Source organism: Sitodiplosis mosellana, unplaced genomic scaffold (genome assembly GCF_009176505.1).
Source record: "Sitodiplosis mosellana isolate CC-2019 unplaced genomic scaffold, AAFC_SMos_1.0 Smas_scaffold_1, whole genome shotgun sequence".
Taxonomy (NCBI): domain Eukaryota; kingdom Metazoa; phylum Arthropoda; class Insecta; order Diptera; family Cecidomyiidae; genus Sitodiplosis; species Sitodiplosis mosellana.
The window spans coordinates 23,121,286-23,140,802 of NW_022595244.1; the positions used below are offsets into that span (position 1 = coordinate 23,121,286).

Genomic DNA, 19,517 nt, shown 5'->3' on the forward strand with positions numbered 1-19,517 from the left:
CCAAACTTCTGCAAATGCGATCAACATGAATCTTTCAGAATCTTATTTTTTCTCCAAAAAATGAAACCTCAGAAAGTTTGAAGCCAATAGGAAACGATTTACCTCCCATACAAAATCGTCGAAGTTTTGACTGAAGTGACCGATTTTTCAAGAATATTGAAAAAAAAAAAAACGAAAAGTACGAACAACGGTACGGAAAAGTTTGGGATTACGAATGTAATTCTTTTTATTTTCTCCATCAAATCGAAACCGAAGTTTTATTGGTAGAATTTTTGGTATTTTTCTGTGGCTTTTCTATTTGTTTGCTTTGGCTTTATTCTCTCGTTTTTTGTGTTTTTCTCTTCTTCACTTTCCTCTCCACCCTCACCCATCGGCAGCATTCAGAGTTGGAGGAGGATATGGCAAAAGATCAGAGTGTTTAGATATTGTTATTTTTGTAGCAAGTGTACTAACCGTCTATTAACCACAACACAATGGTTGTTTCTCTCATTCTCTTTGGCTTACAATGGGAAATCAGATTTTCAAAGAAATATATCATATTACGAAATTGTATTCTCCATTCAATGGCAGTTTAAAAAAATGTTCTTTGATTACCAGCTCACACGGAATGAATCGAAGTCGTGGAAAAAGACGAAAAAAAGGACGAGATCGATGCGAATGAATTTGGATATGCAATAATAACATACACACTCGCACAGTAACAGCATACGCTGAATGGAATAAAATGAAGCACCGTATTTGCTCAAACTTATCCAATTTAACGAAGTTTCATTCTACGGTTTACTGTTGAGGAGTTCTCCTTTTGCCGTTAATTTCGTGCAATTTTTTTTTAATATTTTCGACTTCATTGTGTTGTTCTTCGCTTTCTTTATGAAAACAAAATTCATTGTTAATGTTAATAATCTTATATCGCATTGTGAGAATCTAAAGTTTATTTTTATCGCATCGCGCACCGTACACGCCAAATGGCAGAAAAACTTTGCCCCCCATGCCGTTTAGATATTACGATTTTCATTTTACCAAATTTTGGCATCCTCGACCCATTCGAACATTTATCAGATCGAATCGGTCGACATCAATTGAATGTGAAGCTCTAAGCTTATAACTTTAGAAAAGAAGAAGAAAACAACAACATACACACACAGAAAACATGTTCAAAACTTCAAGTTTTGTATTTGTATTTGTATTTTGTGTGACTCGGCAAAATGGGTGCGCTCATTTTCCAATGGCCTTTGCTATTGGTATAGCATTGGTACAGCTAGACAGTTTGGTCATCTGAAGATGAAAAGAACACATGACACTCAGCCTTTGTACGCGCATTCGGTTTACCTTTTTACTTTATTTTTAATGCTTTTGCTCCTGTGGTTTTGACACGGCTACACTGCACATACACAGCAGCAGCAGCAGCCGTTCTAAGCTCGGTGTCTCGCATCGGTTCGTCGTCTCCTGTTTTCATTTATTCAAAACAGTAAAGTGGAAAACTTTTGACTTTTTTCTCCGGGGAATTTCATACACCGTGATTTTCGTGTCTCTGATTTTGTTTTTTTAGCACTACATGAAATGTAGAGCTTCTAATCTGGTTTTTTTTCTCCTAATACTTTTTTGAGCCATTAACAGAATTAGAGTGGCTTTTAATTTTATGCTGATATTTTTTATTCAGTTTAAACTAGTGGCAATAACGACAAATAAGTGCATAGTATCTCGAAACGCTAATCAAATTTTTATTATCAAATGTTTTTTAAAAATTACATAAATTTTTCGTATAATATTTTCTGAATCTTGAACAGAATTGAAGTGACTTTCGATTCTATGCTCATATTATTTATTCAATGTTGTTGTTTTCATCTCTTCTGGTTTTAGAATAGGCATCTATGAAAAACGGTTCAAACGGGGCACTCAAGCGCACACACACCGCATTTTCTAGCTTCTCTAAAAAAAACACACACACACACATCATTTTCCGAACATGCACACATATTTTCCACTTTACACGATATTCAGAGAGTGGAGACAATTTATGCGATTCGCCAAAAGTATCGGGCTCGTGTGAGAGAATGAAACTGTATACAATAAACACAATTTATTTTTGCGTTTAAATAAATAAAGATTAATACAAAACCAAAGAAAAACCAAGAAAACCAATAAATAATACCTTTTAAGTTGTTGTATAAGTTACGTGCTTCGTATGAGCGCCACCGACTTGATTCGATTCGCCTTTGAAAATGAAATTGTGCTCAATTCGAAACTTTATTGTTAAGTTTCACGGTCCGACAGCAAAAGAGATTAATGTGCTTTTTTCGAAATGCTCTCTTTGTGAAGGTGTGTGTGCGTGTGCTGTGTGTTTTTGTGCCGTGGCGATGGTTTATGCTCGCATCGCGAATATGTGATCTTGGCGACAATCGAACCATTTTTAATACCTTATTTAATCTTTAAATGGGAATTTCCCACAAGCACGTGAAAAATACCAATGCTTAATGAATTCCAATGAACACGTTTCGGATGTCTTTCGACAATTCTCCCTCGTGCGCTCTTACTCTCTTCATTTATGTCTTTGCAACGAAAACTTTTTACAACTTTATCTGGTTTAATTTGTTACAAAGAAGAGTATTCAAAACCGAAAAAAGAAAACAAACCCAAGCCACACTTGCACACGGCCTCGCCATCAACGCATCGCATCGACATCGTTTCCATTTCATTCTCGTTATTTTTATTGCTACTTGAACTTTTGCAAGCAAAAACAGCGTTAACAATATGTTGATGCGTTCATTTCAATACCAGTTGTGTTGTTGTTTCTTTGCTTTCATTTCTCTCCATTCGTGCCGAGGTTTTGGCGCTGGCATTTTTTCCCACGAATTTCCGTTCACAAGAACGCTCCAACCATATTCGTTCATACTCCAGAGAGAGATCGGCACCATTTATGATGTGCTACTCCAGTTTTATATGCTGTCATAAACAAACAGTTTTGAATCGTTAAGACATATTTGTTACATAAATGCACCCAGAGATGAGTTAATAACAATAATTTAATAATAACACTGCGAATGGCAAACATCAGCGGCCAAACAAACAATAAACCGAACGCGTGCACAATTCATGTATCTTCTAAGTGTATGCGTGTTGTCTATACATATAATATTCATTCTCTAATATATCTACTACACAAAAGCCTCTGTGAATCTCATTAAATTTGAATGAGAATTATGTTTTCATGACGCATTTAAATAAATATAAGAAAGAAGCAACTTTCGACAAGCAAAAGTGAGTGCGTGAAGAGAGATGGGGTGGTGACGTGAAAAAAAAATGCGAACCAACGTCGATAAAAGTCAAATTGGTTAGCGTTCGAATAGATACCATAGCAATATGAAATCATTGCCGCGCACTTCGCCCGCGAAATGGTTGTTTGATATTTGTCAGCATCAAACACCATTCACGAGCTTGGTCTCGCATACACAGCCTTCGAGAGTCAGTCATTCAGTCAGTCAACTAGTCGTTTGTTCGTTCGGTTGGTCGCTCGGCGCGACCTGAAACACTGAAGCGACAATGATGACGATGACGACGAGGAATGAGTGTGTTAGCTGATTGCGTTCAATATGCACGCTGCGTAGCTATAATTTTGTCATAAATAGCAGTTATGTGTATGAGTTGAATGTAATAAACGCAGAATTTATGAAATAGACACGTTGTTTGATTTTTTTTCATTGCCTCGAGAGCTGCGGTGTGGTTTGGTTTCGTTCCATTCGGTTCTGTTCAGTTTTGCACTCTCAATTTCCAGTTTTGAAACACAATTCGCTCTGCTGATTTTGTGTGTGTGTGGTGGAAGCTTACGCTTCCGTGTCTTTCTTCTCTTGTTTTTACCCATCCTTCCGTTTTTCACATGCTGCATTTTATCTTTGCTTAAGTTATTAGATGGTTTTTTGATTATATAAGCACGTGGTTTTCAGATCGCTCATTCTTTTCTTTGTCGATTTTGAATGCATGAACTGAAAATCATCATTTGCTGCTAAATTGTATCACAAATCACTTTCAAGCCGAACTCATTTTATATCGAGAATAAATCAATGCTTATGTCAATATAGACGTTGTGACGTGCAGAAAAAAAGGATCGAACCACACGAATGAACGTTGGAGAGGAAGAATGTGGAACCGAAAAGATTTGTCAAAAGTAACAAACGCATGAAGCGCATAATTTTTGTGCTCAAGGAAATTTAAAAACTTCAGATGAGAAAATTATGTGCGTTTTTTTTTCGTCTTTTTTTGGATTTCGTTTAGAATTTCATGAGCAAGAAAGAGCGATTGTGGCAAAAGCATGCTTCGCTAAAGTTGATATAAACGCTGCGCATTTTATCTTCTGTATCTGTGCACAACAGCCGAGCAAAAGAGGTGGTACAAACACGAACGATAGATAGAACAGAGCAAACATTCTGCTGTCTCGAATGCGCTCTTATTCTCAGGATGCGCGCGATTTCATGAGATACAATAGTATATTGTGTGCTGAGGTGAACCGAACGAAAGTTTTACCAACAGAAAATATAATGAGCTGCCAAGAGCTTAACGGTAGAAAGCAAATCGGAAATTCTTAATCTTCGAGGATTACATTGATTGATTGTGTTTATGAAAGGGAATCGGCGTGTGTAATATGAGAGACAATGAGAAATTACGAGGTAGCTTTCGGGCATAATATGCATGCTGAAAAAGTTATGAGTCGTCGTCCTCATGGCCGCCAATGCCGCCATCATCGCGTCTTCCTTCAGTTTGTACCGTCGCTGTTGAAGCGCATTTGCTTCATTGCTCGGCTCGTTCATTTAATCTTTCATTCATTTTACGTAATCGTTCGCCGAAGTCTTTCGTGTGGAGCATACTCAAAAGCCCTGCGCTATAGCCATCTCGTGTGCCCCATTTCGTTGTAGTCTGTCCGTCGCGTCTAATTCGCTATGCCATTTTATCATTCAGCAGCTAAAATGGTTATCTTTTTGCTCTTCATTTTCATTTGGTCACCTGCTGTGACTCCAAATTAAATGCACCACAAATCGTAAGATAGCATATTACTCAAAGGAACAATCTCTCTCTATCTCCAACAACAACGAGATGGACAAACGGAAAAAGAAGAAAACGAAAGGAAAAGAAATTTAATGAATGAACGAACGAACGCGAAGCGCACACTTTCCATTCGCACAAATGAAGTTTATGCGATAATTTAGTTTTATTTTAGACCAAATCGCTTTCACCATGGGATTATGAGTTTTTGTGTGCCCCAGCTCTCTCACTCCATCTCGAAATTATGTGCAATAAACGTGCAGTGGCTGTGAATAGTTGAAAATCATAAGTACATTTAATGACCGTGAAACGAGATATTGTACGTAGCCGCTACATTCCATAGCTTTTATTCGAAACTTTCTCAACCGCACACGTTTGCTCGCTCGCCCATACACGCAGATAAATCACCGAAGAAGAATGGAAGCTGCCACAAAGAAGCTATAAATTTAGCTGAGAATTTGACTAAATAAAAAATGTGTGAGTGTGAGTGTGTGTGTGTGGTCTTACAGTTTTTCATATTGCCATGCGACGTTCCATCCGTGTAATTAAATGAAATATTCGTTCAAAATTATTCAACAAACAATTTCACATCGATTTCTAATGCAATGTTCGTCGTCTGTGTGAAGATTCTTGGAATACAAGCGTAGAGAACGTAACGTGCTGCAGAATATTAAGTTAGGAATAAGTAAGATTGTGTGTGGTTTTCGATCGAAATGATACGATTGTGCAAAAGAAAAAGAGAAGAGAAAATGAGTATGAAGAGGGAGAGAAAAAAGTCCAACCAAATCGCCATCGATTCCGAGATTCTACGACACAGTTTACTTCTTCGGAATCACTTGCACTCACGCATCAAAAGCAAAGCAGAAGATTAGCAAACTTCCGTGCGCATAAAGAAAATTAAAGTTCTTGTCTTTTTCAACACTTGTTCGATTCCATACATATCCATAGCATATCCAGGCATTTGGTGTTGAGAGCCAAGATCGTATTACATTTAATCTGTTGATGTGGAATAAATCGAATGGTGTGCTCTTCTCCAAATACGTACTACCATTGAAACCAAGTGAAATGGAATAAAACGAAATGGAGAGAAAATGGTAATTCCAGAAGCACGAAAAAAAGCGCTCGCACACACATATTTTCAACTATGCTGTTGTAGATTGTGCATATCTAGATGTGGCTGCTCTTGTTAGTCTTTCATCGAACAAAAACAGAAACACATTGGTGAAGACAAAAAAAAGCGAACGAACGAATGAATGAATGAATGAACGAGCAAGCAAAAGCATTTCAAAGTGAATTGTAGCGAGATTTAAAAGGCCAAACAAAAAACGGAAGTTTTTAATTCAATAAGTTGCCCCATATAGTTTCGCCATTACACGAATAATTTCATCGATAATCTCGCTCTTTGTAAATTGTGTTCATCTTGTGGTTCGGCTGAGCTTCGAGCACGGTATAAACGTACACAACGAGCAAACGAGCAGGCGAGAGAATGAGAGAGAGGGCGACAACCATCGAAATTGATTTTGTACTCTAATATAATATTCGTAATTCAATCAAGTCAATACATAAAACCATATTTTCACAAGCGCATTGGTATCGAGTCGATATCCATATCCATATCCATTTCGCAGTTTTCGGAAATTGATTTTCCAATCGTCATCGATGAGGATAAATCCGGAAATGAGTGAAGTTTTCCATCAGAAATGTTTTCGTCGCGTCGAAAACACAAATACTGAAACCGAGTGAACAAAAAAAAATTAAAGTTCCATTGATGCGCCATCGTTCTCGGTTTGCGTTTGAAAAGTCACTATATTTTCCGTTGTTCGTATTTTAGAATATGCTACTTAATATTTCGCGCACGATTTGTTTCGACGCTCGCATAGGCATACAAATGATGCGACATTTATTTACTCACTATTGTTTTTGTCACTAGTCCGAATGTGCGCAAGTGTATACAGTAAAACCTCCCAATAGTGGACTCGCTCCGGCCAAAAATTGTTTCCACTATCTCGAGGTTTCTCTTAAACAGAGGTTCCACTATTGGGAGGTTTTACTGTATATCTATTCACATGTCCAGCATCATGGGAAAAGTGGAATTGAGAAAGAAGAATTGTTATTGGAAATTCCAACTTGAAATAGAAGTTTTGTGTGAACAAATTTTTTGGCCATATAAAATAATCCATTTTTATGAATTCTCTTCTACTCTTTCCACTTGGCAACTGGCATTGTTAATTCACAATAGTTTTGACTAAGTCATCGCCAACAAGAGTTTGCCTCGACTTCTTAAAGTGGTAAAAAGCTGTTCGTTCAGGCGAAATAATGTCGGATTTGTGCAACCGAAAAGATACAACGATGTTGACGACAGCCAAAATGAGTATTTCGGTTGCGTTCATCGAATAGAAGTTTCATTGTTTCCGCAAGTTTACGGGGTGATTTTGTCAGTCGAACATATACACGCCAATTTGGAAAAGCGGATCTATGCTTTAAACGACAGCATCAAATCGCCGGAATGAGACTGAAAAGCTTATGGTTTTGAATACTTTATCAATTCGGATTGTATTTACCTGGGAATTAGCTATTTTGTGTTTTTGTGTTGGTGTGCTTGTGTGCGTTGATATTCCATTATTTTACCGTAACAAATAAAATCCGCTTAAATTAACTAGAGAGGAGCACTTAAATTTTACAGTATCTTGGTTAACGAAATCCGTTTCTGTTTTTTGTATCTCTATTTGCAGGTCTGTCATCCGTTTTTACCAAGAGTATAACGTTAGGTTCAACCAATTTCGATAGCACAACCAGTGAAATGTACATATTTTCAACGCCGACAAGGTCTTCGACGCCGATGCTCGCAACCAATTCACAATCAAATGGTGTTCGATCGGTGTCACAAACACAATCAGACCCATTATCACGTAACAAAGATACCACTAATATGTCGGATAAGATCTTTAGCAAAAATTTTAAAATGCTAACGAAAATGAAGCTGCCGCATCAACAACAACAACAAATGTATCAACAGATCGTATCATTGAGCCAAGGTAGCATCAGCAGCAGTAGTAATAATAATAAATTAAAAGACGATGTGATATCACAACAGCAGATAACTAAGGAAACAGTTGTGTCAGCATCAAATGCAGTGGCAGCTGAATTGAAAGGTGCACCAATGCTATCGATCCATGAAAATGATAACAGTAACAACAGCAGCAGCAGCAGCAGCATCGATGGTCATTTCAGCCATAATACGTTAGACGAATATTACAAGGAGCCCATGTACTTCGGCACGGAGAATAGCACCACTGTGAACACACAGATTGGTGCGAATGCACACTTGCCATGCACCGTACATTACATCGGCGAAGGCGTCGTAAGTATCATTCTATCTCGCACTCACTCCCTCATATTCACGCTTGGCTCGCAAAATAATTCCTTTGCTAAAATCAAATTTATATGGAAATTCATGCATATATAAAATCTTGATACACACAAACTTGCGTTCACTTTGCTCATGCTGTTCCTTCTACTGAAAATAACTGCTGACGACAGTTCAAACAGTTCAACCTCTCACTTTCCATATTTCAATAAAAATGAACTACTGCCAGTGTTCTGTCGTGCTTGTACACAATAATATGTGAAGAGGAATGTGTGTCTTTCTTTTCATCTCTCTCTCTCTCTCTCACACACACTTTTTTATCTTTTCCATTCTTCCAACATTTCATTGAATAACACAATGAACGACGGCATCAAAATGATAAATCTCTGTTTTATAACTGCAAAACCAACCATTCAACACCTCCTTCTATCCGCCAATTTTCCATTCGTTCGTTGTCGTTGATTTCGTCAGACGGACGGTTGATTGGTCGGTCGGCAACATCACTGCCTGCCGACAATCTTTCGTTAATCTGAAAACAAAACAAAATGAAACGATTCCGATGGAAATCCACATCAAAGAATTAAAAACTTTTTATCGAATTCTATAAAGTTTTATTGTCGAGAATTTAATCAAGACGGAACAATCAAACAAAGGTGATAATAATGGGAATGTATACGGCAAACAATTTAAAAGCGCTATAGTCGTTCAAATCCATTGAACGATAGCAATCAAATGGGAAGAACCACCACAAACAGCCTTTGGCGCAAGCGAAAGAAGAAGAAAAAAAACACGGCCTTCATCTTGTCCGGAAGGAACAAACACTGCGAACGAATGGATTAGACGAAAGTGAAATAAACAAACAAACAAGAAAACGCGCAAAAGTGAAATTCAATATGAAATTTAATCGTACATTTAATAACGACTCACACTAGAAAAAAACATAAACAAACACTATTCAGCAAATACTCACCATATCACTCTTGTTATCGGTTTGAGTGTGTTTTCTTAATTCAATGTTCGGATATATCCCATTTGCTGTGCAACGTCAACACTTTGTGTGTATTGCGCGCGCGTTCGTGTATGTTGGTGATGGTGTTTGTGTGCATACGCTTTCCATTTAGGTTTAGTGTTTATCCCCGTTTTTTCCGTACATTTATTTCATAAGTATCGCATTGTTTGATTTTGTAGTGTTTACGTGCTGTGTGTGTCGTGGTGTATTTTCTACTGATGCTGTCCTTATCAACACTACTGAATCTATGGCATCAATCCATTTTATAGTTCTGTTCACTCTCACTTTTTCGCTTTATATGTATGTGTCCTCTCAATGAATTCGCTCAGAGCGACAGAGAATTGAGCTTTCGAGAAGTGTGAAACATCGAAACGATCGAATGGGAGAGAAAAACAGAGAGAATCGAATGAACACGCTATTTTTTGCGCTGTTTGCGGTTAAGTTTTTCGCTTCAATTTTCTATCTTTTTTTCCTAGTTCTTCCCATTCTTCGTTTTCGTTTGGATAAAAATTCTGTGCACAATGGCGAGTGAGACGACAAATATCCTCACGATTCGGTATTGTGATAACAATTGAGAGCTTACACAGTAAATCGAGATTTCCAATGGAGCACATATGTCTTATATGTGTCGCATGTTATGGGAAAATTACAGCACAAGATGAATAAAAAAAAAGCCAAAAACCAAACCAAATAAACGAAAGAGTCGTCAAGGAATCGCAACAACAATAACAACATCAGAAAAAAATCGGTCATTGCAGAGTATGGCCTTTTCGTGGTGGCTTTCGGCGCTTTTGCCTTCAATTCTCGATAAGATAGCATCTCTTTGTTGACGATTTGGTCGCAAAATATACATACGATACGATATGATAAAACAAAAAAAAGCGGTCAAAATTATGCACATAACAACATTTTCGCAAACGAAAACGCAAATCGACATTCCCACATATTCATTGTCTCTTCCGCTTCCTCAGCGCCCATAGCGCAAATCAACAATGGTACTCGTTCTGCCATGCATATATACAAAGCGTACAACAAAAGCAATCACAAAAGCCAAAGCCAATCTGAATGGCACTCGAGTCGAATGGAAAATGAAATAAAATGAAAAACGAAGAAAAAGAAGAGAGAAAAAACAGTCAGCCAGCACATACTCAGCCTGTCCCAGTCACAGGGAGAAAGAAATAAAAGAAGCCAAATAAGTCGTGCGAGGCGATTAGGATCCCGTTACGTTCCTTTTTTTCCCTCCATCATCTGTGTGTATTGTGTTGTCGTGTGAAACACGCGTTAGCTGTATTCAAAATACAGATATCAACGTAATTCTCTGTAAACATAAACGTTTTAGCTGAAAATGCAAATTCTCTGCAAATACTACGCATACAAATATAGCGTGACACTGATTACTGGGATAAATGTCACATATTCGTTATTTTTTTTTCTCTTCTCTTCAGCTCGCCATTTTTTCTACTCAATCTCTCATGCTCACATGCTTTTTGTGTGTTTGTGTGCGTGTATGTTGTGCGTTCTGTTTGGATTGCATCAGCGAATTTATTAACCCAAAGAAAGACAGCATATTTTTCCATCTCGTCAATTTTCATTGGAAAACTTTTTCACACGTACAAACGTGTTGTGTGTAGATGCAAACGAAATCGGAGCCATTTCGAATGATGAATGGCTAGGAAATGGCGGATGTGCGAGCAAATTTACCCAAAGATCCATTTATTTGATGCGTGCGCTATTTTTTGTTCTCACACACTCACTCTCTATATCTTTCGTTGTAGGTTTCATGGATTCGCCGAAGAGATTATCATTTATTAACTGTCAGTCTAACAACGTACAGCTCTGATGAACGGTACAGTGTGTCCCACGCCAAACATTCCGAAGTAAGTACGAACGGTATAGCCGTGCGCTTTAATTAATGGCATATTATCGTTGACGCAGTTTGGTCATCGATGACAATCGTAAACATCAACGTCGATGGGCTGGGGCTCATTAATTATTTTATTTATTTCTCAATCTGTTTCGTAAATGTTTAAACTTTTTTTATTTCTTTCCATCGTCGTTTCAGGACTGGACGCTGCAAATAAAATATGTTCAATTACGCGACGCAGGAGTATACGAATGCCAAGTTTCAGTGCATCCACCATCCTCCATTTTCATTTATTTGAATGTTGTCGGTACGTACAAATTCCAATGAAAAATATTCTTGAACGAGCAAATTTTTGGCGCACCTTTTTTCACATTCAAGTGAAGGAAAAAAAGTAACCGAAAGAAAATAAAATGAAAAACTTAATCGTATTACTGAATGTGAAGTTCCCGATTTGCGAAATATGACGAGTTTATATTCGGTCAAAGTTTTGCCATTCAAGTTAGACGAGAAGTTTTGCGTGTTCATGAAAAATGTCGTTGAAAATGTGTACAACGATAATCATAATAATCAGAACGAAAATAATATCAGCGTTATCAATGCAGTGTATGTTCAATATTAAAAAAAAAAACATCGATCGTTGGCGACAATTCCAGTGTACAATGTACATTCTGTAGCTCAATAGCTGGCGCACATCACATCGTAAGCAGCCGAATTCAATTGAATCGAAGTCAAGTTTTTGATGGAAATTATCATTATTTATATTCTTTGTCAGTGTGTCGGCAGTCGGTCTTTACTTCTATGTGGCGGTCTTCTCGTCTTCCTCATTCGCTTGCTTGTTACAGTCACAATCCATGCCATCCTGGTTGGCAGCAGCAGTAGCATCTTGGCTTTGTCTCCACTTCCATTTTTTCTCTCCTTTTTTTCCTTATTAAATTCACAGACATGACTTTTGCCATTGCTATACACACTGCCACTGCCTCCTTCTCTCGCTCTTTTTCAAGTTCCTGTGCTTTTCCGTTGACAGAACGAAATCCAATTTTAAATGCATAAAAATGTGCCCATTACGGAAATTATAACTTTTTCAAGCATTGCCTTTTTTGACTCCAAGAATGAGCATGTACTATGAACTTTTCCCGATTCGAACTAAATAAAAGAAAGGAAAAAGAAAGAAGAGAGACGACTCCGAATCGATAAACTGAGAAGAGGAAACGTTGGAGAGTAGCAGCAGTAGCACCAACAAAAAAGGTGAATCAGTTGAGGGCGAAAACGGAAGTTGTAAAAAAAATGTGGAAAAAGCATCTTTAAAAGCAAATAAAAGGGACATTCACGAAGGAAATATGTGGTGCAAGTATGTTTCGCATGCCTTGTCAAAAAACGGACTCCATTTCGGCATGCCGAATTCAATCAAGTTCACTCTGGAACATACATAGTGCGAACAGAAGAGAATCCCCTGTTCATCGAACCAACACAGCGAAACACGGACAAAGAAAAAAATGGCGACAACCACCAAAAAAAAAAACTTTTTTTTCCAACATCACATTCAAGTATGCAAATGTGATGTGACAACTCGCTTGTCACTTACATACTACTACATGCATATACAGACCAGATGAAATGTTGTGCTTTCGTTCACAAAAAGATTTTTTCTTTTTTATTCCCGTATGCGAAAGCTTTCATTCTTCTTCGTTGCATACTTTTATTATGGACAGTGTGCTTCCGAGCGCTCTCATCATTCTTCAAGAAATATTTTCCGCTCGGTTGATTTTCTCTGTGCAGTTGGTCATTTTTACGTCGGTTTAATAAACTGAATGTAGAGTCTTGCGGCAAAAACTTCCACTTTCAATCAGCATCATCGGATTGCTCTTTATTTCTTTCGTGCTACGGTATTGGCTATCATCGCAGTTTTTGTCCGATTTTTTTTTTTAATTGTTTACTCTTTTTTTCTCTATTCCTCTCCCTCTCGAATCAATTGAGGCAATGTACACATGTAATCAGCGAGGAAATTCCAAAGTTTGTCGAATGTCGATTGCTAGTAGCAGTGCAAACAAAATGGAAAATTGCACAAACTAGCAAAATTCAGAGCACTCGCACAATACCCTTGATATTTGGCTCTCTGGTAGCCAACAATGCGATATCGAGTTCGGAATGTAATTTTACCCCGGTAATTCGTAGAAATGATGAGCAAAAAGCACAAAACAATGTTCTCTCTTTCTCATTCTCTGAACGAAACGGAGAATGTTTGGTCACAAATACCCTCGCTCGCTTGCTCACATACAAACCTCTCCGGGCAATGGTCAGGCAGAGACATGGAGATAGAGAGAAAGAGAACGAGAGAGAATCAAGTCAAAAAAGAAACTCAAATTGCAATAAGATGTCAGATCGATGGCCGCTGCACACTTAAAGTGGCACCGACTATATATAGTTAGTCGCACAATTGGGACCGATAAATCAACAGATTTGTTCGTTTTTCCTATTTCATCGTAACGTGTTGGGTCTTCGCTTCGAACATAGCTCATTAACAACATCGAAAGGGACACATTGGCTTACACACCAAAGAATATTTATTTTGCGCTTCATTTTATGCTATTTTTTTCTTTTTTTGCTTCTTTTTCTTCTTCTTCTTCTTCGGGTGTTGATGTTGTTCATGTCTCTCTCTCTCTCTATCGCGTTGTCTCGATATTCCTTCCGTTTTTAGCACTACTTGAAATGTAGAGCTACTAATCTGCTTTCTTTTTTTGTCTCAATACTTTCTGAGTACTGAAACAAATTATGGTGAATTTGAATTTTATGCTCATATTTTTTATTCAATTTAAAACAGTGGCAGTAACGACAAATAAGTGCATAATATCTCAAGGCGCCAATCAAATTTTTATGATAAAATGTTTTTTTTAATTACATTATTTCAAGCTTTTTTCGTACAGTATTTCCTGGGTCTTGAACAGGATTTAAGTGATTTTAGATCTATGCTCATATTATTTATTTAATTTAAACCAAAGGCAGTATAATTCAAAAAAGAAATAAAACCAAGATCTTGTAATTCATTTTTGAAATAACTGAGAATTTTTTTCTGTAGTTTGTTGCAAATAAATATATTACTTCAAAGTTATTTTGATGAAATACATTTCACGTAGTGCGCCAAAAAATAGTTTGTTGTGAAACAACAAAATAGAATAAGTAACTAAATTCTCAAGAACGCAGAGCGGAGCGAAGCGACGCTCTGCGGTCTTGTTTTTCTCTCTGCCATCGATGATGTGTGTGTGTGTATGTGTGGAGAAAGCTGTTATAAGATCCTATTATGCCGCAGAAATGAGTGTTTGATAATGACAATTCTTATGTGGTATGTGAGCATGTATGTGGAACGTCCCATATAAAATGATAACTATCATGTCACACTGATGATGATTCACAAATAATGACACAGATAATGATGATTACATTATGCCAAACTGAATTGTAATAAAATGAGTCAAGGTTCGTTCTTTTTTTTCCTTTTCGTTCAGCATTCGTCGTATAGTTTGTGTTGAGCTCTGCATTTGCACATACGTCGTCGTCGTCGTTGTATGATCCTACCTCACTGCATAAGCCAGTGAGTTAGCTTGAATGTGTTTTGTATGTGTGTGAGTGTTCCGTGCGGAGCGCTTAAATTGGCTTACGATTAAAATAAGCTCAGCGTTGACGCTGTCTCTACTCACTCACTCACTCATTCACTCGCTGGTTCTATCTATCGGTTCACTCTTCCTCTTCTCCCGTCTTCGATAATTTTCTATAAACGTTTGTCCTTTATCACCCAGCAGCAAACCAATGACGTGGTCCATAATAACGTTAGCATCGTTCCTCTTAAAACAGCAATGTGTACACTGATTGCACATGGTGTGAAGCAAGTGGATAAAATAATCATCAAACGAAATATCTTTGTCAAATTCAATCAGTCTCACAGATAGCGAGCGCTTATTTATGCAAACATTCCCCCTTAAATTTATTATAAGCTAGTCACTTCTATCCAATGCAAATCACTTTGATTGAATAACAGTCGCATCTGATCATTGTATTTGCATTGTGTAACTGCCTTTTTTCCCTTTCTCTCCTCATACATATCTCTCAATTATTTGAAATGCAGGATTATCATTTTTGTTTGATTTCTTCTATCTTTTGCATCACTTTATTACTAATATCAATTGTTCATAAAATTTTTTACATCGTTTCGATTTTATCGATTTCTTGTTACTGCAGAGGCTCGAGCTGAGATTGTTGGACCACCGATACGATATTTGACACCCGGCTCAACATTAAAATTAATATGCCGTATTGTGCAAAACACTGAGGCGTCAGCATTTATCTTTTGGTATCATGACAACCGGATGATCAACTATGATGTCGATAGAGGCATCAATGTTTCAACAGAAGCAGGTACAACATCGATAGCATATTATATACACAAATCTATTCGGTTTTCATTAAGCTTTTCAATATTCTTGGCATCTTTTGTCAACACAAACAACCAACAAGAGCTACCCAGACCGAGGGAAAGAGAGAGAGAGAGCGAGCGAAATACCACTCAGCCACACAATAACAAAAACAACCCGTCGACCAAATTGTATTATCCGTTCGAGTTTCGAGTTTCAATGAATGTCAGTTGGCGTGCAACTGTTTTGGAATCACAAAAGTCCAATAGAAAGTTGGGTGCTCAAATTCAATGAAACTCGATCTTCATTCTCAGAAATACCTTTATTGTATGTTATTGTGTGTGGGTGTGTGCACGCGCGTCTCTATGTGTCTGTGTATTATGGATATAGAAAAGCGTATAAACATGAGATTTTCACACAAGTGCATAAAATATAAAGTTTGTTCGTGTGTTTTGCTTGTTTGAAAAACCAATTTCAGACTATCACTATTCGGAGTTGACCATTCAACGGACAAATCGAGAGCATTCTGGCAATTACACCTGCGTGCCGAGCAATGCACAGCCGGCTTTTGTGCTCGTCCACATATTCAAAGGTGAGTATTATACTGAATTCGTTCGTTCTCCTCAGTTTTCTCATGAAATTCAAATGATATTACCATCATATATATTTATGGTTTGTTTTGCCTCATTCCTCCTTTTTCTTCTGCTTCTTCTTCTTCATGGTGTACTCGCTCTGAAGCGAAAACCAGAGATTTGCTTCACTTCGCTCTCCCTTCCCATGACTTCCCTGCACAGCAGTGCTAGACACAATATGCGAGTATTGAATGAAGCGAAACAAATATGCGTTGGCCTATTGCCTTGACCACTTCACAAATTCTCTTTAAATGAATTGCTAACGCTTTTTGACGTCAATATGTATGTATATTGTATGTGTGTGCGTGTGTACTGGCGCATTCGCTTGCTCCCTCGCTCGCACAAGTGAACGACAGCGTGCGCTAGATACACGTCGCACATCCCAACACATTTTTCAACAGCTTCGGAAGCCCTTGTCATTTAGCTTTGTTTTTATTGTCTTCCATCAACAGCCTGCAGCAGTTCAAATGGAATGGCAATATAGTGGCCTACTATATAATATATATATTATATATATATATACATAGAGTTTAGTGAATATTTTTATTCGAGCAAAATTTGTTGGGATAACTTAAAAGCTTTTCAGAGTTCGATGCAAATCCATTAATCGTTCCGACCAGGGTTCTATCATAAAAGTTTTGAAATTATGGCAACCGTATTTTTTTCACTCTCTCGTTCATCTTCTATTTCCATTAACGGATGCTCTTGCTTTGCCAGTTAATGGTTTGATATTCAAGATTGGCTTTTCTTTCTTTTCCTTTCATTTCTTTCATTGCATACGAACTACTTTTGTCGGAAACATTTTGAGTTTCGCGTTCTTAAAAACCACTTGATTAGCCATCCATTGATGTTGCTTTCAATCAATGGAATCGTGTTTTTTTCGAAGAGCGTTAGCGAGATTTAGGAAATAGGGGATAGCGAGAGAAAAAGAGAGAGAGAGAGAGTCTCTTCCATCAAATTACATAAACTCTGAGTATTTCAATAAAACTTGATCTCGCCCATTGAAATCAATTAATTTACTTGATTTTCTCATTTCTCTTTGGGTAGGCGACAATCCAGCGGCAATGTACCACGAGCACCGAGGCAGTGCATGCACACATGCAACCGAACGATACCATCTACTTACAATGATTTCGATGATCTGCGTCATTACATTCCTGCGGCAATGCATCGAACTTATCTCAGATACTACATGAACATCGTCGTCATCATCGTCATTGTCGAAAGCGTCGTCGTCGTCATTAATGCATAGTTAAATTTATTCAATGGAAGTACTTAACATTTAGTATCAAAAAGTTAATAACAATGAAAAGTTTTCTCTTATCAACACACACACAAACATACAAAGACCGTAAAACGTCAAACGTGCATCTCCTTCACTTGAGAAGGAAAAACATACGTTAAAGTGTTGACTCTATGTCGATGATAAAGTTATCTTATAAGGTATTACACACAGGTCGATCAGAGCCACTCCAAATGTGTGAAACGAATTGAGAAATGGCATACATATAGGTATATAATAGTTTAAATTAAAATTAAAATATAGATGAGATTAATGTTATCTACAAAGATATGTATTTTATTGGTTTCGCATAAAGGACGAAACATACACACACAACACAAACACACTCAAAACCAAAAAAAAAATACATTCAAAGAAACACAAAAACACTCACACTTGTTTAGCAGATAAATCGGTCAAGTTAAAGCAACAGCAAAAAAAGACAAGTATTAAATTGTAAAAAGATTAAATTTTAATGAAACAATAAAAACGTACCAACTGAAAATAACGAATCAAAATGAATGGTGTGTATCATTTTAATGTATTTTAAAGTAGCGTTGCTGTGTTCCCGTTGCCGTCATCATAAAAATTTTTAATTAATAAACGAGATGGGAATTCTTGAAAAGCCATTAATTCAATTGGTAAGATGCTCAAGTGAATGCGTTTCTTGTGAATACATGCGGGGCAAATAATGTTTCAAGTGTCTTTTCCAGCTGATTTCTTAACATTTTGCACGCTTATCCAAAAGTATTTCATATAGTCTTTCACACAGACACCATCACAAACTCATCTAACTGATTACGTTCTGTCAACTCCAGTTATTCAGGGTAATCAGATCGCTCGCCAATTTATCACACGAATAGTTTTGCAGTAGATAATCGTATCCATTAATTTATTGTTGTAAGTGATTCAAGTGCTATGATGCATGACATGGTAAGTATGCCGTAAGCTGTCAAAGATTGCCTTTGAATTTGCTTTAATTCAATGCATTGAGCGCGTAAATCACATGAGTGGATTCGTTTTGTTGTTACCTCAAAGTTTTTAAGTGATCCTCTATTCGGCACATAAGCAGGTCTGGAAATAACAGATTGTTAACTTTCATTGACATTTAGAGTATTATTGGAGTAAATATCTTGTAGTTCCTGCATCCGGTTGGCTGCTATTCAATTTTCATATTTCCTTTTTTGAGTTTCCACTCCTTTTCTTCTATCTATTTGGGCATCTCAAAGCTTTGAGAGATGTTCTTCATGAAAACACGATTTACTTCACTTCCGTTTATTTCCTTACAGCGGTTGCTTTGCTCGGGCTCTCCTTCAACAATGTTTGAGCATTTATTTTGGCCGCTACAAAGAGAAACTTTTTTTTTAGCTGAAGTCATTGTACAAAGTTATTACGTTTATCTCTTTGGACAGACCGTACTTTCAAACCCAGTCCCCATTCTATGTTCAGCTACAATGTTGTAAACTACCAAGCGATTGAGATTATCCATGGCTCCATTTTGCTGTGCGTACATTAAATTAATCGTTCGGTGCTTATCCATATTTTTAAAAATTGGGAAATAAATCAGTGTTTGCATCATCGCGGATTTTCCTGCCTATTCGATAGCCTAATGCAGATGCATTAAAACGAGATTCACATTAAAAATTTACACAATGCGATAGATATTAATTCAATTTATAACCATGAACCGCTCCATATATACATACATATAAACAATGGCGAGCGCGACGTGAATGGACAAAATGGTTCGAGCAGTCGAGACAGAGAGAGAGAGAGAGAGAGAGAGGGGGAGATGCAAAAAGAAAAGAAAAATCAACCATTTTGACCTGGTTTCCATAAGTATAAACGGTTGCCCTTTTTAATACTATGAACTTCCATTATTTTTGTGTTAAATGGAAACCTGTAGAGCGTGCGCCACTCTGAAGG

General features: G+C 37.3%; 1 protein-coding gene across 1 annotated transcript in view; it reads left to right on the forward strand.

Annotated features, from left to right (window-relative positions):
* LOC129580343 (uncharacterized) overlaps positions 1-18,103 on the forward strand; it is a 78,018-nt gene extending 59,915 nt beyond the window's left edge. Inside the window, exons 3-8 of the mRNA XM_055470678.1 lie at positions 7,767-8,395; positions 11,186-11,287; positions 11,473-11,581; positions 15,505-15,681; positions 16,156-16,269; positions 17,357-18,103. Coding sequence (XP_055326653.1) covers positions 7,767-8,395; positions 11,186-11,287; positions 11,473-11,581; positions 15,505-15,681; positions 16,156-16,269; positions 17,357-17,505 — 1,280 coding nt within the window. The 3' untranslated portion in view covers positions 17,506-18,103. The remainder of the gene's footprint in view (positions 1-7,766; positions 8,396-11,185; positions 11,288-11,472; positions 11,582-15,504; positions 15,682-16,155; positions 16,270-17,356) is intronic.
* The last annotated feature ends 1,414 nt before the right edge of the window (positions 18,104-19,517 follow it).